The following is a 27,561-nucleotide window of genomic DNA, read 5'->3' on the forward strand; positions in this document are numbered from 1 at the left end:
TTACTGGACGCATTCCAGAGACTTACAGATTTACTATGGTGACAAATGCTGTTTCTTTGAAACAGATAGAGTTCTGGGCGTCTTGGTTCGCTAAGACGCACTTTTCAGGCGCACATGTCAGGGCAACCCGGTATCACACGATTTCGTGCTCATGCGCACAAACGTTAATTTGTGCGCATCGTGTCCCAGATCACGATTGTCCGACTTTTTTAGTGCTGCACAGAACGAAATGTAAACCAATGCATTCTGAATGGGAGCGTTTTTGAGGAGGTCTGCTTACAAATCAGAAATGTTGACATTTCTGATAATATATACAGATATATAACTAGAGGGTGCACTGTACTATCTGCGCTCACCCCTTCTGAAGCTTCTCTCTCTCTCGCTCTCTCTCTCTGTCCCTACCTTTCTCTCTTTCTCTCTCTCGTTTCGTTTTGTGGAGCACGTCAATTGTCGGAGAACGCTCCCATTCAGAATGCATTGGTTTACATTTCGTTCTGTGTAGCACTAAAAAAGTCGGACAATCGTAATCTGGGACACGATTCAATAGATTAATAACGTTTGTGCGCATGAGCACGAAATCGCGTGATACCGGGTTGGTCAGGGACACGTCTAATACTACTATGCAGTGTCGGCTCTCGGCCGAGAAATTATCTCCTCACTTCTTTTATCACTATTGCCACAACACCAAGATCAAAGGAAATTCAAAACCCGCATTAGGTGGTGCAAGTCTATCGTTTGTTGTGGACAGTCTTATTTACTTTCTAGAACCTGCTTTTGTATACGTTGAGTTTGACGGAACTTCTTCCTAAAATGACCCCCGCATACAGCAATGAGTGACGGTTAAAGCCAACAGTGCAGTTCAACTGTATGTAATGACAGCTTCCGTGAAACCAACAGAAAAATTGTTAAATCATTGTAAAGATTTGCGAGTAAAACCAGATGGGGATGAAATAATGAAACATGACATTGATTTTACAGTTGAATAACATGATTTCTGAAGAATTCTGAAGGTCGTTAGGTTAAGGCATTTTAAGAATAAAAGTTTTCCGGAACATACACATAAATGGACAGTATCAGTAGTAGCTGCTTGTCTGGCTGCAATTTTTCAACATTAGGTGAAAGTTCTCTTTTTCTTACAACGGTTGACTATTGGCTTGGATGCTACTAAGATGTTATCTTTTGTCCCATCTAGCAATGTTTCGGAAAACAATGACAATGACAATGACCTCTACCATTTATCAAGACTACTGTGCCTTTCAAAATAATAAAGGAAGAAAGTAGATTTAGTCCAGCACAAAGGAACAAGGACTGTAAAAATCCTTTAATTAAGCAGTTGTACCTCAAAGTCTGTTATTGGTGCCAGTGTATCACTGAATATTTCTTTCAAAGAATTTTGGATAACAAATGTACAAACATTAAAATGCTGAGGATTGGTTACTAGAAAAGACCAAAAGATGCTTGGTTTGGCACATTTCATCAACACTATTAAAACCCCACTGTCTTGAGTAGCGGGGGATGTCGCAGATGTAAAATGGCTGGGCTAAGGAGAGTAGATGAGCAAGATGTTGCTGAATAAAAATGGACTGGAAACAACAGATGATGGTGAAAATGGAACAGAGTGCCGTGTTCTATTCAAAGATGAGGCTTCAGTTGAGTTTACCATTTATTCAAATAAGATAGAAAGCACAGTCTGAACATCAAAACATAAAACAAGTATGACACCACAAGATATGCAAACAGGACGTGGAACTCGAGTGCTGCCGAAGAAAATAATCAAACAAACAGAGATAAGCTATCAGCTAACAAAAGGAAGGCAAAGCTATCTAGCTGCCAAGTAGACACGTCTACTAACCTTACCCTGGCTAAACAAATACAAAAGTACAGTTGAAGGCAACAGTCAATAGAAAAAACGAAACTATTTTTTACAAATGTATAGAGGCCTCTGACAGTGGCCATAACAAACACTCTTGTTCTAGTTTATAAACTGGCCACTAAAATAAAAAAACTGTAGTGGATAGGGTGTCGATAGATAAAGGGTGCGATCTCTGTAGGTATCCTTGAGCAAGGTGCTTAATGCCATCTGCTCCTCAATCATATATATCTGAATCCACTGCAAGGTCCTTTGCATAAAGGCGTTTGCTAAATAGTTAACTTATTAATGGTAAGAGAATCAGAATAGAGCAACAATGTTGCAAGCAATTGGACAGCACATCTCAACTTCCCCCCTTCTTTCCCTGCCACTAGCTCTTCTGCTTCTTGGTAGGGCACACATGAGACAGAATGAGGTCCATCATGTCCTTGATGATGGCCGGGGGTGGGTGGAGTTGGTGGGGGAGATTATGGGCTAAGGTCATCTCCCAGGCATCCAAAAACACAACACCCAGGCCCATGAACATGGTCCTGAGAACCCTGTCGCGCTGCAGTGAGAACCAGTCGCTGTTGTACAGGCTCACCTCCTGGTTCTGGACCTGTAAGTTGGCCGAGCGGATCACCACAAGCGTGCCAGGGCTCCGGTCCAGGAGCCGTACCAGTGCCCGTCGGATGTGCCGCATGCGGCGTATGTAGACCTCCACGGGGAAGGTGCTGAAGTGGGACCAGATGCTGATGGCTACCACTGTGTCAGCCCCTCCAGGCAGGCCGTCTAGCTCATTGGCAATATAGCGAAGCTCGTTGGTGCTGACGGCGCCAAAACGGATGGGCGGACCGTGACAGCGGTATGTCAACAAGATGTTGTGATTACTGTCCACCGCCATGAAGGGCCCTGATCTCTGTGGACTATGCAGGTTAAACTCTTTGATTTCTAGGAGAAACCGAATGAAAGCGGTCAATGGACATCAACAATGGGACATGAGTCATGGTCAGGGCGTAGTGTGAACGGAGAAGGGGTGTCAGCGCTCACCTGGTACTAAAGCGTTGAGGTACTCAAACCACTGCCTCACCGTGGAGTCTCCGTACATGTGGAACACCTTGCCAGTCAGGCACTGCGTGATGGACGAGGAGTCGTTAAACTTGCGGGCAGTAGTTCCAGCGAAGGACCTCCAAGAGCCTTGGTAGTAATACCCAGAAGGGGTGTATTTGACTGGCTCTGGTATGATGCTGCGGTTTTTTATCTCATCTTGGATATGAGAATGGTACATATGTCACAAAATTAAATACATACAAGGGGGCACCAAAACTACAAAAGCAACCCTCCTCCATAGACTGTAGCAATGATTGTGTACCTTTCTTCCCAGGAAGCACGTTGATCCGATCAGGTCCTGACGCATGGATGACAACTTTGATGTTCACACCGCTGTGAGTAATAAACAAACAAGGATAAAAACACATTTCCAGAGTTATAAATTACATTATTACAAGAGAAGCATCCTTGAAACCTCTGAAGGAGTAGTGCTTCTTTGTTGGTGATGAGGTTCTTCTTGTTGCCTCCCTTGGCGTGGTTTATTCTAGTGTCACAGCTCAGCATCTTGGGCTTCAAGCAGTACCAGGGCTCCCCGGTGTGGAGGTCTGTGTAGTTGCACAGCGGCTGCTTCGGCTGATTTGGTGGCAGGCACATGTCACATATGGTGGTCTCGGACCGCTTGCCCGAGCGGAACAGACTCTTGAAGAAGACCCGGTCAGACCGCTGCTCCTGGAGCCGCTGCAGCACAGCCACCCCCTCACTGGAGTGCACCATGGTGATCACAACCTGGGCCGTGCCCTGCCACAGCAGGGGAAACAGAGCCAAGTAGGAGCCGTTGAGGTGATCCACCACCCTGCCTGCCACCCCCGCCCCCAGCTCAGGGGAGTGCAACCGCGCCACCAGGAAGTCCCCGCCGTAGCGCTTGGGACGGCCCTGGAAGTCGTGCATCTGGACCAGGGCCTCCAGCTGGTCCCCCACTCGCCACTCCCTCTGGATTTTTAAGGGCAGGAGGTTGAACAGGCTGTGCACAGGATCGCTGCTCTGAATGAGGGGCACTGGCGCGGGGCCGGTGGGGGACTTGGGCCAAGCGATAGAGTTGAGGAGGTAGCGATCTTCCAGGGCTTCTTCGGGGGTGGGCTCCAGGTGGCTGCAGACAGTGTAGTTGTAGTAGGGAGGGAGGGGCGCCTTCTGGGCGAAAGCCGTGTGGCTGCTGCTCTGTGGCTGAAAAAGCATTGATGCTGTGTGGCAGCTCAGGTTCTGAGGAGGATGAGAAGAGAGGTCCAGATTAAAGTGAAGCTGACCGCGGCATTGAGTAGTAGTCTAAAGCAGAATTTATCATCTGTTTTGCATTCATGTTGCTGTGGATGCGCAGTTCGCAGACTGTTTGCGGAGCAAACTTTTAGAGGTGCGCGGCAGGATTATAGTATTTTGTTTGGTGCTTGATCATGCAGTTCACACACGGCAGAAAAAAAACCTAGATATACTGAGCATCCCCCGGCCTCTTTTTTGATTGCATTATCCTCACCTTTTCAGTAATAGCCAGTGGCTGTTTCCCAAAGTGAAGGCTGCAGCCTTGCTAGGACGCGTCCTTGCTAGTCGCGTCCTATGGAGATGAGACTAGAGTGCTAGCTCGAGTGCTTCCTAGCGTTTGTAACGTCGGACTTTGGGAACGACTTGGTAGTGTGGAAGCGCTTCCGCTTTTTAATACTGCGTGTCCGCTTGTAAACACATGTGCGCTTATGAATAAAACATGGCAGCAATCAAGCTGATCGATATTTATTTGACCACAACGCATAAGAATACAAACAGTTTAGAAATAAGCTGAAATCGACCAGTTCAAGAGCTTTGTGCAATACCTGTTGGATAAAGAATGTAACTAATATAAATAAAGTTTTCACGAATCGGAATTGATTGAAAATGAATACATTCTTTTATTCTTTATCTTTGCATACCGGTATTTGTTTATGTCCATTTTATATATGTGCGGATGGAAACATATTCAATGTGTTTCAGTGTCATGGCAATCATGGAAATAATATGTTAAATATGCAAATAATGTTTTAGATCTGCAGTGATGGGCTTGTGTCACACTTCCACATTGTGCTTTGAACTCAGTAGTCGATTATATTTTGACTTGCAGAATGCAAAATAGACCAGACACCGTTCGCAGAGTTATAATAATAATAATAATAATACATTTAATTTAGAGGCGCCTTTCAAAACACCCAAGGTCACCTTACAGAGTCATCATACATTTTTTAAAAAACAAGACATTGTGGAAAAAAAATAAATAAATAAATAAACATAAGCAATAAGAAATAAATAAAACAAAAACAAGACAAAACAAAACAAAAAAAAACTATCAAAACAGTGATCAGTTAGACGTTGTGTGCGAGTTTGAACAGGTGAGTTTTGAGTTGTGACTTGAAGGTTGTAATGGTGTCTGACTGCACATAGCCCCCAGCCCCCTCTATACCACTGTGGTTCACACTGCATGAGTTGCATCCTGTATTTACCACCTCCTTATAGAAGATGCATATTATATTATGTATTCATTCTTTTTTCAAACAAAAGTGAATGTTTCTTTTTTTGTTTTTTTTATTGTTCATCTGATTATTTTATGCACTCTGTTCAGAGAGCAGAAACATTTTCAGGAAGAGAAATTGTTAAATAAAATAGGTATACAAAACATACATAAATACCTATTTATGTAAACATAAATAGGTATACATAAATAATGTAATCTTGTGAGCGAGTAAATTGACATTGGTGACAGTGGTGTTTAACACCAGCTACGTCCATGCAAAATATAGCAACGTATCATTAAGTTGCAAAAACGTTTGAAAAGTGACACGGGTCTTTAGGGTTGATTATTTGCATTAACATGATGAATCTATAAAAAGCAATATGGCACAAAATATTTCTGAAAACGAATACAACTTCACTTCATTCGAACGTGTACTGCTCTGCCATTTTCAAGAACCCGCCCAGTGAACGCAGAGGATTGTGGGTAGTTTTGGCTCATCTAGGATGCAGCGATGCATCCATAGATATATGGATGCATCCTTGAAAAATCTCGGAATTCTCCAAAACAAAGGACGCAAAAATGGCGCAGCTTTCTAGTGTCCTCAACATTGGAACAGTGTCGGCGTTCTATGACGTAGCGTCCTTAAAAGGGCGGCCGTTGAGCATGCTTCCTTGACATTGGGAAACAGCCAGAGTAACAGATCCCGAAGCGGCCGACAGGCGCCGCCATTTGCGCCATTTGCACCATTTCGATTTTTGGCCGCGGCCAGCCAATAATTGTGTAAGCCAAAATAAGCCGCTGTCACGTTAAAATTGTACCGGGGGAGAAAATTGTACCGGCCTACGTCATCGTTTGTTTACATCCTGACAACCTGACAACCTGCACGGCAACAGACGACGCGATGCAGAAAACATGTTTCCAAACGACGAAATAACATAATACAGATAGCGGATCGCTATCTGTATTATGATAGATAGCGATAACACTTGTTTTTACTTTATATTTGTAATATATTTAATTGTTTAATCGAAACAATAAAAAAAATTGCCCGCGATACGGGCGATCGTGTCAAATGACGCGTCAAATCACGTAGGAAGGTTCTTGAACATTCTAGACTATGAAACCTGCTTAAAACACTCAGTTTACTAGCTAAATTCAATTAAACAATTCAATACAATACAAATATAAAGTAAAAACAAGTGTTATCTAGCGATCCGTTATCTGTATTATGTTTCAAGAACCCTCCTACGTCATTTGACGCGATTGCCCGTTTTGCGGGCAAAACATTTGTCATTTGACGCGATCGCCCGTTTCGCGGGCAAATTTTTTTATTGTTTCGATTAAACAATTAAATACAATACAAATATAAAGTAAAAACAAGTGTTATCGCTATCTATCATAATACAGATAGCGATCCGCTATCTGTATTATGTTATTTCGTCGTTTGGAAACATGTTTTCTGCATCGCGTCGTCTGTTGCCGGGCAGGTTGTCAGGATGTAAACAAACGATGACGTAGGCCGGTACAATTTTCGCCCCCGGTACAATTTTAACGTGACACCTGTCATCTCATCAACTTTGGCTGAGCCAGCTAGAATTATTTGCATCAAGTAATAATTCTATCACATAGTAGGGCTTTGACTCCGAATGTGAATGAAGTATTGATTAGACAGCGATTTATTAAAAACCTAATAAACCGTTGGATCACGTAAGACCGTTAACCATAGCAACGCCGGTAAAAAAAAATTCGCAAAGCCATGGTGTTATATGGTTAGCATAATATAGGAAATCAAAACTAATAATTTAAGATTGATTGAAGAACCTAGGGCCCTGCCCTCTTTATTATAGGGGTAAAAGGGCTATACCAGGGTTTGTTTAGATTTATGGTACATAGCTTTGCATCACTGAGGTAGCTGCAACTCACTGGTAGAAGAGGATGATATCCCCCCAAAAAAATCACAATGCAAAGTGCTTTAAGGGCCTTTAAATTGCTTTATATAATGAAAAGACCATTGCAACACTAACCTCCAGATTGAGCATGTTGATTAGCAGGAAGATGAGAACAGAGAGGACCAGGAGAAGGAAGATGAGGGCATATTTGGACAGATGTTGACACGTGATGACCCCATTCGGCTTTCCATGGTTATCCGCTGTCAACATTGTGGTAGTACTGGTGCTGTCAACACTTAAACAATAGAGAGGAGATATGGATTCAAAACATAACTTTCATTGATTATGTTGTGGAGGGGGATACTTGCAGTGTGGACAGTAACCGCGTGCCCTGAGTGACAGTTATATGTATGGTCGTTTTGCTGAATAGCCACAATAAATAATTATCTTAAGCCAAATCTGTTGCAGTCCATTTAATAATTAGTATAGCCAAGATACTACAGATTAGAATATGTGAGGGGAGGGGGGCATATGATGATTCCTCACAAAATATACAATCACACGACCAAGTCCATTAATTGTTATAACCAGGGGTGGACTGGCCATCTGGCATACCGGGCATCGTCCCGGTGGGCCGTTGACCCAATGTGGGCCGGTCTGGTCCGCTATGTTTTGTTTTTTTCTCTCTCTCTAAATTCCCTCCAATTGTGCCGGCCAATGGGCAACAGAGAGCTAGCAGTGTGTGGCCAGCATCGACGCATATTATTGGTCTATGTTTGTCATTGTCAATCAATCATGGGCTGACTGGCTCAGAGAGCCCTAACAGTGCTGTCAATCACAACACAAACCAGCGGGACCTCATGGCGCGGGCCGGAGTCGTGGGAGTCGGGAGGGAGCTGAAAATGGATAAGCGTAAGAAAACTGCGACTCTCTGGAGGTGGAAGCTGCTAAATGTTCAAATTGTACAGACCTATTTGGTGCCGGGGTCAACACAAGTAACGTTAGCCTGGGGCTAGCTAGGCTGCATCACATGTCCAAAACAAAACGTTTTTACATTGAATGTGATGTGACCTAATTAACTGCATACTTGTGACAACATATTAGCCCAGAGTTGAAGGGCTGTGACTGTTGGTAGTTGTGGTTGATTTTGTTTAAATATGCCGAATTGTGATATTATGGGTTATTATTGTTCAGATGTTGTTAAGGTAGCTAACAGCTTCTAACGTCAGCAGTCTCTTGTTGCCATAGCATCAGTAAACATTGACATGGACTAACTAGCTGTAAATGGAGATGCAGAACCATGCTGCAGGGGCGTTGCTAGACCTAGAGTTTTACTGGGGCAAAGGCCCCCAACTGCCAACATTTTTTTTTTTACGTGTGCACAATATGAAATAGATGGATACAGAAGGGTATGTACAAGCTTCAAAATCATTGTCACTGTCATATTGTAGGCTATATTAAAGCACTGGTAAAGGTAAAGACGCAAAGATGGATTCATGAGTACCGTACAATTATATTTATTTAAACACATACACATCTCAAAGATTTACAAATAAGGTAACTGACAAATAAACAAAAAGTCTCTTTATGACCTTCACCTCTTTATCAGGAGAAGTCTACACATCTATATTTATTTAGAAGCTGTGTGGAAACAGCATAATTTTGCCAGAACGACATGTACTAAAAAGGCAAGAAACAAGGTTTAAAACTAATAGAATTTCTGACTTAAGGTGAGGTGGCTCATTGCCACCAATCAACCTGGAAAATGTTATAGAACCATCAAAGCTCTTAAATTAAACTAAATAAGGCCATACACTACTGCATAGAGCCTTTTTTAATGATTATTTTTTCACTATTAAGCTGTATCGCCGCGCCTTCATGGTGGCAAAGCGGTCAATAACGTGGCTTTGACTCACTTTGCATAGTTGCTCCTTTTCAATGGACAAAAGAGAAAGTTGGTGAAGCCTTCCTTGCCCCATGGTTGACCTAAGCCAGGTGTGGAGCCTTCTCAACACACTGAAAGATCGCTCACAACTACAACTGTTTACAGGAATTGTGAGTGCAATGATCTGAATTATCTGTGTCAGTGTTGGGAACATTGTTGGATCCATATATGTTAAAAACACCCTGTATATCCATAATTTCCTTTTTTGTGTTAAGGAAGTTTTTGTCCACTAAAACTTCCTCAAGTTTTGAAGACAGACAATTTTTCATTCATTATTCATTTTCCGCGTGTGTGCGTGCACGCATGGTGTGTGTGTGTGTGTGTGTGTGTGTGTGTGTGTGTGTGTGTGTGTGTGTGTGTGTGTGTGTGTGTGTGTGTGTGTGTGTGTGTGTGTGTGTGTGTGTGTGTGTGTGTGTGTGTGTGTGTGTGTGTGTGTGCTATAAAACTACAGGCTACAGACGCTCAGTATTGAAAAACTGGTGCTAATTATGTGGGCAACATTCTTTAACAGCAATCAAGTTGTCATTGTTTGTGTCAAACAAGTTGTGAATTTGTTGTAACGTTAAAAAAGGAGATGACTTACTCTGGGCTGTTTCCAGCTCCCGTGGTTTCCAACGAAACATGATCAACAAAAAAACAAGGAATTGAAAGCTACTTACAATATGCCTAGGTTACATTAATTTCCCCTGATGGCAGCAATGTTCCACTTTCAGCTGGAATTCACGGTAGGCCTACATCAAAACCACGTGTCTTCTTTAGATTTCAGTTCCCTTTATTTATTCACACAGTTCAGCAGCGGCATTTATTCAGAATCAGAGCCCAAATTAAAGCTGCATTTAGGGCGACTATCACTACCCAGCAGAAAAATAGATGCACTATAAATGGTTTTGTAGGCCTATAGCAGTCACGAACATGAGCATAGTTGTGGAAATGCTGGTGTTAGAAAACAAAGTTGACGGGAATTAAAGTGCTGCAAATCTAGCATTAAAGGTTAATTTAAGAAGCTTCTCACCAGTCATTTGTCGCCTGGTCGCAGTGTCGAGTTTTTTTTAAAGTAGTTCACTAGTCGTAGCGTGCAAATAAATTGCAGTGTCAGAATTCTGAGAATTTTGTCAGCATTCAGATTTCTCAGAATTCTCTTACACTGCAAATTAAAGCGCTACTACTAGCAAACTAGTTTCAGCGTGACTGGAGAGAACTTCCTTAAATTAACCTTTAATGCTAGATTTGCATCAACGCTATTGTGTGAATTAGTATGGTTCTCTTTCATGGAAGCCGGAAGTGGGAGATTCCTTATTTTTTTTACCATTATTGTTTTATTAACAAATTTCTCCTACAGGGGATTGATAAAGTTCTATCTAGACTATTGAACAGAAAGAAACACTTGGTCATACTTTACACACTTTACCACTGAAACATTCAGAAGAGTCACGTGGACGAATCCGTAAATAACTGATTTTTTTCATTGGTTGTTGCGTTAAATCTTACCCAGATACAATAGGGCTATTTTCTGATTGGCTTTTATGTAGCCCCTTTCGTTTTTTGATTGGCTGGTAAGAGGCAGGCTCGACTGAAGACTCCCGAGGCAGCAGGAGATGTACTTGATGAATCCTGTCGATTCCATAGCGAGTGCGGCGCTTCTGCAGATTAATTTAATAATGATCAATGGAATTTTACTGGGGCACTGGAGACTTTTACTGGGGCACGTGCCCCAGTAAAAAGGGGCTGACGACGCCTCTGCCATGCTGTATTGTAAATACAGATGAGATACTTTGAATTTTAGCACAAAATACAAGTAAGGAAATAATTCGTTTAATTTGCAATATTTGCCATTGAATTTATTGTAATCTTTCAATTAATTTATTGTTTACTGAGGTGATGACTATTACATGTGGTGAGAGGAATGCAATATGTGTATGTTTAAAGGTTTATGTGAAGAAACATGTGTGATAAAATGACAATTGGTAATTCATAAATGGCTCTTTATATTCTCTGCTACCATCATCTCCTGTCAAACAGGTTTTCCTGACCTAATATAAGTTCTTCAGAGAGAGAGAGAGAGAGAGAGAGAGAGAGAGAGAGAGAGAGAGAGAGAGAGAGAGAGAGAGAGAGAGAGAGAGAGAGAGAGAGAGAGAGAGAGAGAGAGAGAGATTCATCTTGACTTTGCAAGTTTACTATGCAACATGTTTCGTCTCAGATTGAAACAAAGGTTTATTTCCTGGTTGAAGATTTTCATATTGATGATTTTAATTTCAAACATCTGCATTTCTTTTAAGTTCAATTAACAGTTATGCAGGTAGGTCTTGGGGCTCTTTTGAGACTTAAGTCATCCTTCATGACAGATACATTTGTTCACCAAGTGTCACTCCGTCACAAAAAGTCTACATGGCTACATATACTTGTCACTCAGTACACAGATACTGAGTACAAGTTCTGTTTGCTGTTTCTTGCAGGTCATGAATTTGGTTGAATTAGTGTAGCTGGCTGGCTGCGGACGAGGAAGTAGGGCAATATATATAGATATAACCATAAATAGAGAATTGATATTTTTTGTTTTTATCTATAGCTGTGTGAAAAAGTCTAATGTCTAATATGAGAATGCATATCTGTTCAGACCTGTAATTAATTTCTTAGACTTTTTCTCGCAGCTACAGATAAAAAACCTTCAATTCTCTATTTATGGTTTCACAATGACTGAGTCACAGTTGAAACAAATGAGTTTCAGCTCTAATGCTGCTACTCTCTGACTGTAATATGTTTCTATTTAGATTATTTGTCAGGATATTTTGTTATTATTGTCAGAGGCTGGTTTTAACTAATGCTGGGCTTAAACCAAAAGATTTTCACATTCACAGACTAAAAACTGCAAGAGAGAATTTAGCGTTGGATCAAGTGTGATATTTAACAAGGGTTTTGTAGATATGTAGATATGGGGGTTTGAGATGCAGCGACCACAGGATGTCTGTTAACTTCCTGTTCAGGTTTCATGCCTTTCTTGTCAGCAGCACAAGAGACACAAAGAGAAACTTGAAAAAAAAAAGCAACAACTGCTATTTGCAGTGCTGTACTATTATTCGGATGTATTTACTTGATTAAATTGTTTTAATAAAGTACATACAGGGTTCTTCCCGTTCGTCTCGTCCCACCCCTAGTGCTGATAATGTAGTGGGCTGGTCTGGACAGAAAATGCCAGGGCTGAATTTTTGTCCCAGTCCACCCCTGGTTATAACTTATATGGAGATCATATCCTGAGCACACGCCAATCTACGATTTCTGGGGTTGTCGGGGCAGTCTTCATAACGACCCAAAAGTTAGTATTATACCAAAATACTAAACCTGCCAATAAAGTGGAAACTTTCTATAATATACTTCAACTTTACAAGTTCTAATGAAACACAAATATATCGGATTCTGATGCAATGTTAACCCACCCAGTAAACCGGCAGGTGTTGTGTCGAGATCTGTTTCCCCGTCGAGATGTGTTTCCCCTAGTCCCAGATAATGACTGTCAGGATGCGTTCCCCCTGTTCTAAATGGTCAAATTGAATGATATCAGCCTGAAAATCACAGCACTTATCTGTTGTGGGGAAATAAGTCAGCAGTATGAATTTGAAAGATGTGTGAGCCTCCTTTCCTATGGAACAGAGGGGGAACAGTATCTGACAGTAATATTCCAAGCTGTCAGGATGCGTTCCCCCTGTTCTAAATGGTCAAATTGAATGATATCAGCCTGAAAATCACAGCACTTATCTCTTGTGGGGAAATAAGTCAGCAGTATGAATTTGAAAGATGTGTGAGCCTCCTTTCCTATGGAACAGAGGGCCTTTTCGGGTAATTTCGGACGGGGGCGGGACTAGGGGAAACACATCTCGACGGGGAAACAGATCTCGACACAACACCTGTATCAAAAGTTTTACATGGATCAATGATATAAAAAAAGCATAGGCCTGATTGTCAGGTAAGTCAAAGATTTATTAAAAGAAATACAGAAACACATGAATCCATGTGGACCAACTCACCGAGTACGCCAAATCTTAAGAAACAAAAACGATTTTCACTGCAGCGTGTCCACCAATGTTTTTGAATGGAATTTTAAGCAAACAGGTAGGCTATTACAAGTAAAACAAGTGAAGTCTGGCAGTTAACTTTGTTCGCGAGGATGGCTGAACGGGCGAAAAGGGCGAAAATAATTTATTGTAAATGGGAACACAACCTCAATGGCCAAGCACATTAGCATTGTGCATCAAATAAAGACCAAATGCAGTACTTCGACTGTCTCCGAGTTGAAAAGACTCTGTCTCCTCCTTCTACTGTCGCACCACAGACGGGCCCGTCTTAATCATCCACTCAAACTCAAGCAATCGCACACACAGACATTGTCGCTAGTCCCGTCAGTTAAAAATAGTAATCCAATTGTGAAATCTGTGTTGTAATCAGCAGCATACAAGCTAGCTATCTTAAAAAGTAAATAAAATTTCAGATGTGCAGCGTGATGTGTGAGGTTGGCTCAGTAAAACGACTGTTAGGTTATCATGATGCGTTCAAATGTAACATAAAGAAACGGTAAGTACATTTTCTTTGGAGTAATGTACTTCGGTACATTTTACAGCACAAGCGTACTGAGTAAAAAAAACGAATATGAATATAGGCTACAGTGAGTTTTTTAAGGTGCTGTACAAACAAATCATATTGACTACTCTGTACAGTGACAAAGAGTGTACAGTAACCTACTTCATTCAATATTGAATAGGCTACTGTAGCCTACACTATGTACAAATGGTTTTGCTCTTTGCTCATGGCAGTTGTACAAGCAAAACATATTGACTACTCGGTACAGTGACAAAGAGTGTACAGTAACCTACTTCATTCAATATTGATTAGGCTTAGCCTACACTATGTACAAATGGTTTTGCTCTTTGCTCATGGCATAATGTACATCTACTGTAGCCTACACTATGCACACATGGTTTTGCTCTTTGCTCATGGCAGTTGTGGCAGTCATTTTAACATGTCAGCAGGCAAGCTTCACTCATTCCAGGATGTATTATGCTTTGTCATATAGCCTACTTGGAACGTGTTTTGAAATGGATCTATAGTAGCCTATAGAAATTTGCCAGCTGGAATACAAAGCAAACTCTCCTTCAAATGCACATTCATGGAAGTCTTGTATTGTCATCCCCAAATAATGCTGCAATGTAATAATATACATCTTTAAATGCACAATAATGAGTCATTATTTTTATTATGACTTATCAAAGGTTTTTATTGGCTCCCAGAATGCAGGTCTGTTAGTGACTCCCAGTATCTCTAAAAACAGACTGGGAAGTAGAGCATTCAGTTACTGGGCTCCTTTACTGTGGAACCAGCTCTCCCCATGGGTCAGAGAGGCAGACCCCCCCCCCCCCCCCCTCACCTTTCGCACCTTGTAGTTTGGCCTTGGCGTCTCGCAGTCTCTCTGTGTTTCCATATATTCTCCACAGCTCCACCCCCAGTCTGAACCAACTGCAATTTTTCCCCTTGGTTTTCCTGGGAGTTTTTACTCAGTCGATGTGAGGGTTTAAGGGAAGAGGATGTTGTTATGAAGCTCATGCTATGTAAAGCCCTTTGAGACAAACTGTTTGTAAAAACGGGCTATAAAAATAAATTGCCTTGCCTTGCCTAACCCGCTTGGACTGTAATTCATATTCATGCTACTAGTTTGATCATTGACTGACTACATGAATAGAGATTCTTATAGAGGTCTTATAGTCAAACGGTATAGGGTACATACAAATTTTTATGTGTTTAGGCCAGTTATGAGATCTAGTTAACATCATTGAAAGTCATTTCCAAACACATTAAAGAAAAGAAAAAAACAAAAGCAAAGAGATTTTGCAGCAGTAGCACACTTTTACTTAAACAGAGTGGGATAGGAATCAGGTTAACAAAACATCTAAGAACATCTAAGCTGTCTAACACATTACCAACGCAACATTGAAACATCATAAAACATCACAAAAAAAACAGCTGGAATACAAAGAGTTTGCTTTGTATTCCAGCTGGCCTGTTATGAGCAAATTTCTATACGCTACTATAGATCCATTCCAAAACATGTTCCAAGTAGGCTATAGGACAACGCATAATGCATCCTGGAATGAGTGAAGCTTGCCTGCTGACACGTTAAAATGACTGTCACAACTGCCATGAGCAAAACCATTTGTACATAGTGTAGGCTACAGTAGCCTATTCGATATTGAATGAAGTAGGTTACTTAACACTCCCTGTCACTGTACTGTACAGAGTAGACAATATGATTTGCTTGTATAGCACCTTAAAAAAATCACTGTAGCCTATATTCATAGGCACACCCAGCCTCGCTTTCAATATAACACGCACTCGCATAAACACCATCAGTAAATAATAATATGAAAACAATATAAAATATCTTTCAACAAGAAAAAATAATTTGTTTACTTTAAATGGATAAAGGTCAACAAATGCGCAATTTTCAGCTGTCAGAAATGTGTTGTGATCACTTGTATTCCTCATAACTCTCAGGCTGTGAGGAAATCAGCAGCCAGCGTTCGCAGGTCTGCTCTGCATGTATTAACTGTGGCTAAATATCAACTGCACTGAAGTCATCATAACTTCATAAATTCTCATTTTCAAATGATTATGAATACTATTATTGTTATTTGAAGCCATGTCAGTCTTGACTGTGGGTGGTGTGGTCCTCTGTGTCTGCTAGTGTCTATAATACAGTAATATTTTTGTCGACATTATCAAACGGAAGAACTTTTATTATGAAGAGCACAGGGCAATGAAGCACGCTAGGCAATAAGAGGACCCGCCCACCGGCGGAAACCAGATATTGAGTGGTAAATTCGTTTCGCTCAGTAAGAACCAAAAAACGAATAAACGAACTGAAATTTAGATTTTCGTTTTCTTGTCAAAACGAAAAAACGAAAAAACGGCTTGTTTTCTGGTTTCTGCTTGCGTCAATTATTCCCAGAAAACAGAGTAATAAAACGTACCTTGCTCGGAGCGAGCCTGCGCGCCGGCAGCTCTAGAATTCTAGCCTAGAACCTAGTTCTTTTATAAAGAGTGTTGGCGCGTACGATCTGTCTCTCACTCAAACGATGATGGCTGACATGGAGGCAGACGATGGAGATTCACCTGCTACTTCAGAGGAGACCAACACGAGCCGTTCATCCTCTAACCTAGTGCACCCCTGGCCCTATCTTGAAAACATTTTCAGCTTCGTGGAGAAACGTGGAGAAAGCTATATCATGCAATGTAAACTATGTGTGCCGAAGAAGTCCAACATATCAGCTTACAAGAATTCGACGTCGAATCTCCGAAAGCACGTTGAGGTAAGTCATGTTTCTCGTGCCTTTCCAGGTTTAAACTGACAACAAGCTAGCCATATCCCGAAAACTGTGTATGGTACTGCTAATACTGTAATACAATATTGAAGTAGCAACCTGTTGGCACTGTGACGGCAGTTAGCTAGAACTATGCCCACTAATGTGCTTATTCAGTTGGCTAATAATAGTATAAGCACGTTAGCTTGCTAACCTGCCGTTATCCGTCCTACCAAATGCATCCATCAGGCCAGAAAGCATATTAAACAAAACAAATAAGCCCAATGTTTCAATTGACAGCCGCAGATATGTAAACGGTCAACTGTCAACTGCCATTGCCAATGCCAACTACGATTTCGGTGGTGAAACCAACCGTCTTTCTCGCAGTGACATTGGGCTTACCATTTTCATGTGTTCATGAACTGTTGGTGCAATCAGGCAAGCTACGAGATTTCGGCGCTACATTTGACTTTCATATTTCTTGTATAATGCTTTGTAAAGTGGGAATTTGCCAGGTGGGCTTTCGATTTCCCAGGTGGGCTTTTGCACATCACAGTAGAGGCAGAAAACACTGATTGCAAAAAAGTAACTTTTTACTTTTACTTAAAGTACATTTTAAATTATTTACTTTTTACTTTTACTTCAGTAGATTTTTTTGACCGGTAAATTTACTCGTACTTGAGTACAATTTCAACAGAGTAACAGTACTTGTACTTGAGTAAAATATTTTGGTACTCTTTCCACCAAACTACTGATGTCAATATTTATTAAGAATTACATATTTAATTTAAAATGCAATTATTTATTTCCTAAATATTTTCCTCATCACTAAAAACGCTTCGTATTTCCACCAATTAATAGAAAAGTATCGATTCTGGTATCGATAAAGACTCGGATCGTTAAGGAGTATCGAAAATGTTATCGACATCAATAAATATTAATGATCCCCATCACTAGTCCTGATGCAACGTCTCCCAGACAGCTGTTCGGAGACACGTTCTTTGAATGTTTTTTGGACTTTAGGACTTTACTATCTATTTCTAACATATATATATATATATATATATATATATATATATATAATCTAGATATATATATATATCTCTCATACTGTCACAGCCCGGCTTAAGGGAATGACAAAGAGGAGACCACACATGGCTTTAAGCATAACAATAATCGTTTATTTAACCAACTTAAGGTAAAGTAAGTTAAAGTGATCCATTTAAATCAGTAATGAGTGCTGTGTGTAGAATAGTGGAGAATGTGGGGTAGTTGCAAAGCAAAGCTAACCCAAAAACCTAAACAAACCATACGTCAAAGGGGAGAGCAAGTATCCGACTCCAGGACTCCAGATTGCGACCAAATGGTCGCAATTTGCGACCAAAATTTTAAGAGTGTGCCACCGAATTTTCCATCTGGTCGAGCATGTGCGACCAGTAAATTTGCCCTTTTTTTTTTTACACGTTAAACGTGGAAGGGGCGCGTCAATGAATCCAGAATCTTTAGCAGGCCAATGAGTGTAAGAAGGATAGGGAATGGCCACTATGGCGACACATTAGTGCCATAATTCACTAATGTGATAAAAGATGCATTCGGGCGTATTATATTATTCCACACGCGTAGATATTAACTGCGAGCGCGCAAATGATCTCTGCGCGCGCAAAACAGCCTCTCGCGCGCGCAAATTACCTTAGCGCGCGCAAAACAGCCTCTCGCGAGCAGCAAATTACCTCAGCGCGCGCAAAACCTCTCGCGAAAGATGTTTTTACGCTCTCGCTCAAATTTAATTTTGGCACTATGGGGGAGGGAACCAAGGCAGGGCGGGCTTTCCTATGATTGGCCGTTTCTGAAGCGCGATATTTGATTGACAGCCCTCCTCAGCTCTCTTCTCATTCAATTCTGAATTGTACAATAAATGGCTGAAACGATAGTTACTTATTGTAACTCTAGATTCTATGAGTATAGGCGCAGCCTTTTAAGGCTATCAATATTGGGTTATCCCTAGGCGTGAGCCGTAGCACTGAAAATTTGTAATCCCCGACCACCAACAGCGTGGGCCTCAATTACGTCCGCGTGCGGCGTGCCTCAACGACGTCCGCATTTCGCAGATATAGTCGGGCGCCGGCGGACGTTCTGCTCCCAATAAACAGCTTTTCTTCAGCTATTTAAAGGACAATGAGGCCAACACTTAAAAGGCTGCGCCTATACTCATAGAATCTGGAGTTACAATACGTAACTATCGTTTCAGCCATTTACTGTACAATTCAGAATTGAATGTGAGGAGGGCTGTCAATCAAATATCGCGCTTCAGAAACGGCCAATCACGTTTGGCCGTTTCACGTATCGCCCTGCCTTGGTTCCCTCCCCCATAGTGCCAAAATTAAATTTGAGCGAGAGCGTAAAAACATCTTTCGCGAGAGGTTTTGCGCGCGCTGAGGTAATTTGCGCGCGCGAGAGGCTGTTTTGCGCGAACAGAGATAATTTGCGCGCTCGCAGTTAATATCTACGCGTGTGGAATAATATAATACGCCCGAATGCATCTTTTATCACATTAGTGAATTATGGCACTAATGTGTCGCCATACTATGGGGGAGGGAACCAAGGCAGGGCGATACGTGAAACGGCCAAACGTGATTGGCCGTTTCTGAAGCGCGATATTTGATTGACAGCCCTCCTCACATTCAATTCTGAATTGTACAATAAATGGCTGAAGCGATAGTTACGTATTGTAACTCCAGATTCTAAGAGTATAGGCGCAGCCTTTTAAGTGTTGGCCTCATTGTCCTTTAAATAGCTGAAGAAAAGCTGTTTATTGGGAGCAGAACGTCCGCCGGCGCCCGACTATATCTGCGAAATGCGGATGTCGTTGAGGCACGCCGCACGCGGACGTAATTGAGGCCCACGCTGTTGGTGGTCGGGGATTACAAATTTTCAGTGCTACGGCTCACGCCTAGGGATAACCCAATATCGATAGCCTTAAAAGGCTGCGCCTATACTCATAGAATCTAGAGTTACAATAAGTAACTATCGTTTCAGCCATTTATTGTACAATTCAGAATTGAATGAGAAGAGAGCTGAGGAGGGCTGTCAATCAAATATCGCGCTTCAGAAACGGCCAATCATAGGAAAGCCCGCCCTGCCTTGGTTCCCTCCCCCATAGTGCCAAAATTAAATTTGAGCGAGAGCGTAAAAACATCTTTCGCGAGAGGTTTTGCGCGCGCTGAGGTAATTTGCTGCTCGCGAGAGGCTGTTTTGCGCGCGCTAAGGTAATTTGCGCGCGCGAGAGGCTGTTTTGCGCGCGCAGAGATCATTTGCGCGCTCGCAGTTAATATCTACGCGTGTGGAATAATATAATACGCCCGAATGCATCTTTTATCACATTAGTGAATTATGGCACTAATGTGTCGCCATAGGCCACTGCTAATGTGTCGAGGGGGAGGGTCCTAGGGATTATCGAGCGCGCGTAAACGTCTGTGCGAAAGAGCACAACTTCACAACCTGCTACGTGCGTTTACAATGAGCAAGCAAACGATTTACTCGTTCTTCCGACCTTCGGCTAGTGTGCCAGTGCAAGTCAGTCCTGCACAGGTCTTATTTTACCAACCCCGCACCCGCCCGTACCCGCAATACTTCAAACCGCATCCGACCCGTGTTCCGACAGTAGCCCGACCAGACCCGCTATAAATTGATATCGACACCCGACCCGCACCCGATGGAAAATTAGAAACATTAGATGGGAATTACACTATCTGGTGTATGGCTTGGTGCTTTAGATTGTTGTGCAAAAAAAGCACATCATCCACTGTTGACGGTTTGAGTTGACTCCTCCGCTCCTGATTAACATATCCACTACCGGTGAAGTCTCGCTCACAATCGCAAAATCCGCGCCTGACCCGCGCTGTTCAGTCGTCCGACTCCGACCCGACTCGTTTCATCCAAATTGTGCGGGTCACCCGAACCAGTGCAGGACTCTGCTTCAGGTGCCATAAAGGGCTTTTCACACAGGAGGCGTTTGTCGGGCCTGATAATGCATTCTCAATGGAGAGGCGAGCGGGCAGAGAGGAGGCTCAGCGTCCTGTCAAGCGGCACGACAAGCGGGCGCACTCCTGTGAAACAGTCGCTTCCGTACTTGTCGAACGCATGAATGCGCAAACCTGGGAACTGTTGGGATAGATGAGAATCACAATAAAATGTGACACCGAATTTGAAACAGCACATAGTAATTTCTGCATCTATTATCAAAATAGTTATTAGTAATACAGTGAAAATAAGTAGAAATGTGAATATTTGGTTGGCATGTTGATTAACGGTGTGTGCCCCTAAAATTTCTGGTTGCGCCCCTAAAATTTTCAGTTAGGGGCCACAGTGCTCCTAGTGAAAAAATAAGTCTGGAGCCCTGGACTCCTACAGGTTATATAGCTGAGGAGCTCAGCCAGCATGGGTGTTACACTGATCACCTCCTGGGAGCCTGACAATCATGCCAGAGGGCTGTCTCAATACATAATGTCAGGGTTTTTTCTAAACAAGGGAACAGGGGCGCTGCGCCCCGATACTCCCGGCGTGCGCCATCCTACCGAAATGCCGACTGAACCTGTCAGACTTGGATCTGTACTTACATGCTGCTGTACAACATACACTATTTCTCAAAACGATCTTTTCTCCGCGAAAATATCCCAACACCACCACCTGACAATGTGTCTGATCCTCAAATAACTTATAATTACTCCAAAAATATTCCGATCCGAATTGGAGTTTCCCAGACCGAGTCGAAATGCTAACGTTAAAGTTATTAGCAGCTAGCTAGCTAGCTACTATGTATTTGAATGGGTTTTTGGTCTAGGCGCTAAGATGCTAAGCAAGTATACAAGACCATTCCAGTTCTCTCTGCACAAAGCGGTTTCAATGAACGACAGAAATAAACAAATGCTGAGTGTTGATCAAGAGTTTTGCGAGAGCAAAACGAACAGTCGAACAGTCGAACAGGGTTCCCTGTTACCAGGGAACCCGTAGCAGGGAACTAAATGGCAGCTGCACGGCCGAATTAGCCCAATAAAAGTGTAGTAACCCAGAGAACCAGCTACAACATAGTTTTCATCCAAACGAGCCGTCTTTAGCGAACGATGAATTGCATTGGCTTCTACGAGCAGTCGGCTTTCAGCGGCGAGCTTAGGGACCGTCTGCAAAGTGCAAAACTGAATTGCATTGGCTTCTACGAGCAGTCGGCTTTCAGCCGCGAGCTTAGGGACCGTCTGCAAAGTGCAAAACTGAATTGCATTGGCTTCTACGAGCAGTCGGCTTTCAGCCGCGAGCTTAGGGACCGTCTGCAAAGTGCAAAACTGAAAACGACAACAATAGTAACATTTCTATAGCGTCGCCATTATTGACTCTAGAGCCCCAAAACTTGTTCCATAGAGGCATGGCACAGGAGGTCTACCATGACTAACGCTACCCTGAACCACCTCCTCAGGATCAGTATTGAGGGGCCTGCAATTGATCAATTTGATTTTGACAAGGCAGTGAGCCGTTGGGGCAGTCTCAGGAACAGACGGCTGCTGTTGTGATTTGTCCTACTTAATAAAAGTTTAGCCAATATTTTTGAAATTTGTCGTGTTTATTTACAGGGTAAAGTTGTACAAGTCTACCAAAAGTTGATAGTATTTTAGTTTTTCAGGATGACCACAAGAGCTAGAATTTCTCTCTAAGATAGCCTCAGAATGTACCATTTAATCATTATTTTTTCAAAGGCTTCGCGCCGTGGAAGGGGGAGACCCCCCTTCCACACCATCCCCCGCCTCGGTCGCGTTGCTCCCTCGGCTTTGCGCAGGGGTCTGCTCCCTGCTACTTTTTTTTTCTAGAAAAAACGGGTCTTGTCCTGACTGTCACTTCTTACCTCCTTCGATGTTTCATTCCCTGTCTGTAGAGCATTCACAATAATGCCAGTTCAAGTATATTGCCTTAGCAGCCATCGTATTTGCTACTGCGCGTGTATGTACATCGATAGGCCCTGAGGTTACAGCCAAGGGCGTCAGTTTGTTTTTAGAAGTGGTGGGGACAATAACCATAAGCTTGAGTGTGGTTTGAAAAGTGCTGGGTACCCTTATGTAAGCTATTAATCCATTCAACGCTGCATTACAATATGCTCTACAGTGTATTGTCAGGTATTGATAAAATCCTATTCGAACAATAAAAGTTGAAAACCACAGTTTGTGTTTTGGCTTGTTTTGCAAAACGGCGTAGGAAACACCAGGGTATTGGCTCGGGATATGTAATACTAATACACACAGGACAAAAAACAGTGTTGGCAATTTAACACTTATCTTGACATCAACAAAGTTTACCAGACAAACAATGCCAGACTGTAAAGGGGGTACGAAATGAAACGAGGTGCTGAGCATCAGCCTTTTGAAGACGAGCAAGGGCTGCTGGTAGCATATGTTATGCTGCATTAAAAAAAGAAGAAAAAAAACAAGCGCCCAGAGGAGAATTGCATCTGCCAAATCCTGACCAGCAGTAAACACTTGCGAAGGACCAATGTAGACTTCACTCGTTACAACATCATAAGCAAATTGCCCGCAAATAAAATCCCCTACAGTTTAGGATAATCACACAGGTTATGCGAGAACATATTTATGTCAGGATAGGCCTACCAGGCTCCAAGTCATCACATATCTCAGACAAAACAACTATAACCACATTGGCATAGCCATCGCACCGTGTGTAGCTGCTACTAGCTGCAATCTATATATACAATGCATACTAGCTGGAGCACCAACCAGAATCAGATCACAATCGCTTAGGACCGTGGGTAACCTTTGGCCAGGTCATCACGAGCAAACAGAACCAGCAGCAAAGTTTACGTAAACCAATTTCTTACCTTATGTGGCCCTCCACATGCAGGCTAGATGATGTATCCATACCGTTATCCAGTGTCACAAACATGCTTTTTATAGGAAGCAAAAGGACCGGCTATTTTCTGAATAAAAATGTCAATTTTGGCTGTCTGTCTTTCTTGAAACTTCTCCAGTGCGTTCACACCAAACAGCGTTGCCACTGAGTGACATGTGTAACGTAACAGCCAATCAGCATTCAACGGTCAAACTCAGTGCAGTGCAGTCCGGGGTGAACTGCAGCATGGAGGAGAAAGTGATTGTTGCCGTTTGCGACTCTCGGAGCTCTATATATAATAATATATAATATAATATAATTGTATATATAATATCACGGCCAAAAGCTCTGTGCGCCTCCGGATGGCCGTAGCGCGGGGAGCTCATAGGGATTGGGCTTCTCGGGAGTCGGGGTTTGTTTACCGGCTTTGCTATGGGTTCCAGTCTTGTGTGTTCCAACGGTTTATTAGGTATGCCTATCTAATAAATGATGTCTTTGTGCGCGCCTATCGCATGATTTTAGACTCTACGATTTCGGTTGAGTATGTGGGGATTTTTTCAGTCGCAATTGGTTTGCACATTTTTATAACTGGTGGGGACAAAATTCGCATTTCAAATAGTGGGGGGGACATGTCCCCCCGTAATCGACGCCTATGGTTACAGCTAAGATGTCCTAATATTCCTGTGAAGATGTGAATGGCATCTTCACTGTGTTCAACATTTTTTAAAAGATTGACGTGTTCCTGTCTGGCTGGTAGCCCTGTAATAGTCTGCAGCTGTGGCTCATAGGCTAATTGAGCCACACCCATTCTGGTGCTCCTTATGCTGCTATCCATTTGGATGGTACGCTGGTACGAACGACGAGAACGTGACTTATTTCCCTTGCGCCAGCCTTCCAGTTTGCCATTTGTGTTTCTGTCGAGCCACGAGGGGGAGTAGTAGCAGGCTAGTCATCATTAGCAACATAGCCTCTTTAGCAAACCAGCTTCAAAACAAAACTTTACATTGAATTGCACGCAAAGCAAGACCGTGCAATGCATATATTGGTGACCGGATTAAAGCAGCAATGAAATGAAGTGTGTAAGATGTTTTTAAAACGACATTAAAACCAACAACGTGGTACAAATAGAAAGAAAATACATCTCATCCCCCATTAACTATGGGCGCAGCCATCTTATTTGCGAGTTGTACAGCTCTGCTCGCTCTACTTTGAAAGCGACGAGATACTACGACCAAAAGGGGGCGTCGCCTCAGTGAAATGCTGCAAGAAAGCTGGGAGATTTGCGACTTTACCACTTCGTAAATCCAAATGGATAGCAGCATTAGGCCCCGTTTACACGAAGGGAAAACGCAGATATTTCCACGCGGTTTGGCCTCTCATTTACACGAAAACGCTGTTTTTATCACAAAAAACGATCATTTCTAAAAACTCCGGCCGAAGTGGAGATTTCTGAAAACGCCGGTTATGTGTTGTCGTGTCAACGGGGAGAAACAGGGTTTTAGGTTCTGAAGCGTCACATTATGCGCCAGGAAATGCTTAACGTCATATGAGCGCCCTATGTTTACAGTTAGTTTGTTACAGGAAGACCCTCGTGTGATTCGTTGTTGTTGATTCTGAGGATTCTGATTGGCTTTCATGGCTTTATCCTTCTCCCTACACTGCCGCCCATAGGTTTGGCATAGTTATAATGGCGCTCGACGGCGTATTTATGCGTTTTGCTGTAAACGACAACTTTTTTGAAAACGATGTTGTGTGCACAATGTTATTTTGGAAAACGGAGGGGGGGGAATATTTGTTTCCATAAATACCCTGCTACGTATAAACGTGGCCTTAATAGGACAAGAGTTCTAGACTGGGGGGAGGCTCGAGTGGGGCAAGTGAATCGACTGTGCTATTACTTGTTTGAAGTAAAAATATGCTTTTTAACAACCATGTGCGTCAAGAAAACTCTTTTTTACATTTCCCTTATCTACTTTCAATAAAATTCACTTTATATTAATATATTAAGTATTGCCTCTGTATCGTCATTCAACATGGTGTCATAAGTAAACGCGGACATAATGGAATATAAAACTTTCGGAAAAAAAATGAAAGGACAAAAAAGTTCAACTAGTGAGTGAAGAAAACTAGCTTACGAGCTAACGTCGCAAGCTAGCAACAGCAACAAACTTCGTATCGTGATGGCTGAGGGATTCCGCAGACCCGACCCTCTACTCTTTGATGGGAATGTCGCTGAGCATGTGCAAGGGTTTGAACAAGAATAAGGCATTTTCATTGCAGCGGCATACTTTGACAGTTCAGCCCGCACACAGGCGTATATTCTCCTCATATCATTACCAGACATCAGTGTCAGAAAGGAATGCACACACAGCCTAACCCAAATCTTAACAATTGTGGAGGCAGCCACGCAGCTCAGAGAGAAACCTGTCCAGCATATGATCAACAGTGTCAGACATGCAAGAAATCAAACCATAAAACAAAAATGTTGCAGAGCAAAGGTTTTGAATCCATCCATTCATGTACTAAATGATTCATTGTTTGTCCTTTTGACTGCTATCCAGGATTGTCCCACATGCAAATGCTGCTTTACATGCCATGGCGAGGCAGCCTAATCTACCTGTCGAGAAGAACCATTTTAAACCTCAGCAACACCTGGTGTTAAACCAAAAGAAGACTGTGGAGACGACAGTGAACTTTCTGAGAAGTCCCCCCCCCACTCCCCCCCTCACCATCCAGAACGACACAGTGTCCACTGTCGTGTTCCTTTAGGTTCCTGGGTACAACCATTTCACAGGACCTAAAATTTACTCTCTCCAGAAAAAGGCCCAGCAGAGGTTATACTTCCTGCAACAACTAAGGAAGTTTAATCTGCCTAAAGCGCTGCTGACCATCTTCAACCATCTTCTTCAGCCATCATTCAGTCTGTCATCTGCACCTCTAGGCAAGGCAAGGCAAGGCAGGTTTATTTGTATAGCCCATTTCATACAACAAGGCAACTCAATGTGCTTCACAAGTCATCTATCACTTTCTGGTTTGGGTCAGCCACCAAACGCCCTAGATCCCTTACATCCTGGTCACAAACTGTTCAACCTCCTTCCCTCTGGTAGGCGATACAGGGCAATGTTTGCCAAAACCAGCCGACACAAAGTGAGCTTTTTTCCCCAAGCAGTCACTCTGTTGAACCCTCATGTATATTTCGATTTTTTAGTTCCAATATTGTTGTTATATATTGCCATTGCACTGAACTGCCTTGCACTGTATTTATATTTACATGGAAATCCTAAGTCTCTGACTGTTTGGGGGTATATTGTATATTGACTGCACTGATATTGCACCATTTCTTCCCCTTATATTGTTTCTTCCTCTTACATTGTTATTGTATATTCTTTATTGCAAATTAGTATTTTATATTGTATTGTTATACTGTATACTTAACGATATATTTATATTTCTTTCTATGTTCTTTGTTTTTTGTTTTCTTTTTTTATATATTAACAATAATTTAAGTGTTGAGTGTTGTACATTGAGAGCATAGGGTTAACCGAAGTCAATTCCTTGTTTTGCAAACCTGGCCAATAAAGCAATATAAACCATATAAACCAACCAACCAACAACCAATAAACCAAAAGTGCAGTGTAGGCTTTCAAATTGGCCGGGTAAAGGCTTTATGTCCCTCTCTGACTTACCCGTTCAATGTTAATAATATAATATAAATATAAGAAATTGTTTGCTAAGGAGGATAAGTCAGATTACTGGTGGGTGATATTAAACCAAAGAGGAAATATTTATGAATGTCCCTTTAAGGAAAACGACTTACCTGCCGTGATCTTTTCAAGGATGAGGCTTCAGTTGAGTTAACCGTTTATTCAGGTAAGATAGAAAGCACAGTCTGGCAAGCAGCTACTGTAGGTATAACAATGTGCGCAGGGAGATTCTTAGTACCACTTGCTTTAATTAGGGGGTGGTTCATATTTATACAGATGGCTCCTCCTCTAGAAGGAGCCGTGTTTTTCCACAGTTTGGATTGATAGTTGTCTGCCATATCTGGTGAAATTATGATGTTGCAGGGGTTG

At 42.2% G+C, this 27,561-nt stretch overlaps 1 protein-coding gene across 2 annotated transcripts; it reads right to left on the reverse strand.

Annotated features, from left to right (window-relative positions):
• Positions 1-1,345: 1,345 nt before the first annotated feature.
• LOC130373047 (NXPE family member 3-like) lies at positions 1,346-27,426 on the reverse strand. Of its 2 annotated transcripts, none has more exons than XM_056579273.1 (6): positions 27,306-27,426; positions 7,451-7,610; positions 3,375-4,156; positions 3,222-3,292; positions 2,900-3,115; positions 1,346-2,800 (listed from the first exon to the last, which is right to left on the reverse strand). In XM_056579273.1, the coding sequence occupies exons 2-6, from the start codon at positions 7,583-7,585 to the stop codon at positions 2,241-2,243; spliced, it is 1,764 nt and encodes a 587-aa protein (XP_056435248.1). In that variant the 5' UTR covers positions 7,586-7,610; positions 27,306-27,426; the 3' UTR covers positions 1,346-2,240. The 2 variants fall into 2 exon arrangements, with proteins under 2 accessions (XP_056435248.1, XP_056435249.1); XM_056579274.1 differs by lacking the exon at positions 27,306-27,426 and adding an exon at positions 13,280-13,865.
• Between the last annotated feature and the right edge of the window lie 135 nt (positions 27,427-27,561).

Source organism: Gadus chalcogrammus, chromosome 20 (assembly GCF_026213295.1).
Source record: "Gadus chalcogrammus isolate NIFS_2021 chromosome 20, NIFS_Gcha_1.0, whole genome shotgun sequence".
Classification (NCBI taxonomy): Eukaryota; Metazoa; Chordata; class Actinopteri; order Gadiformes; family Gadidae; genus Gadus; species Gadus chalcogrammus.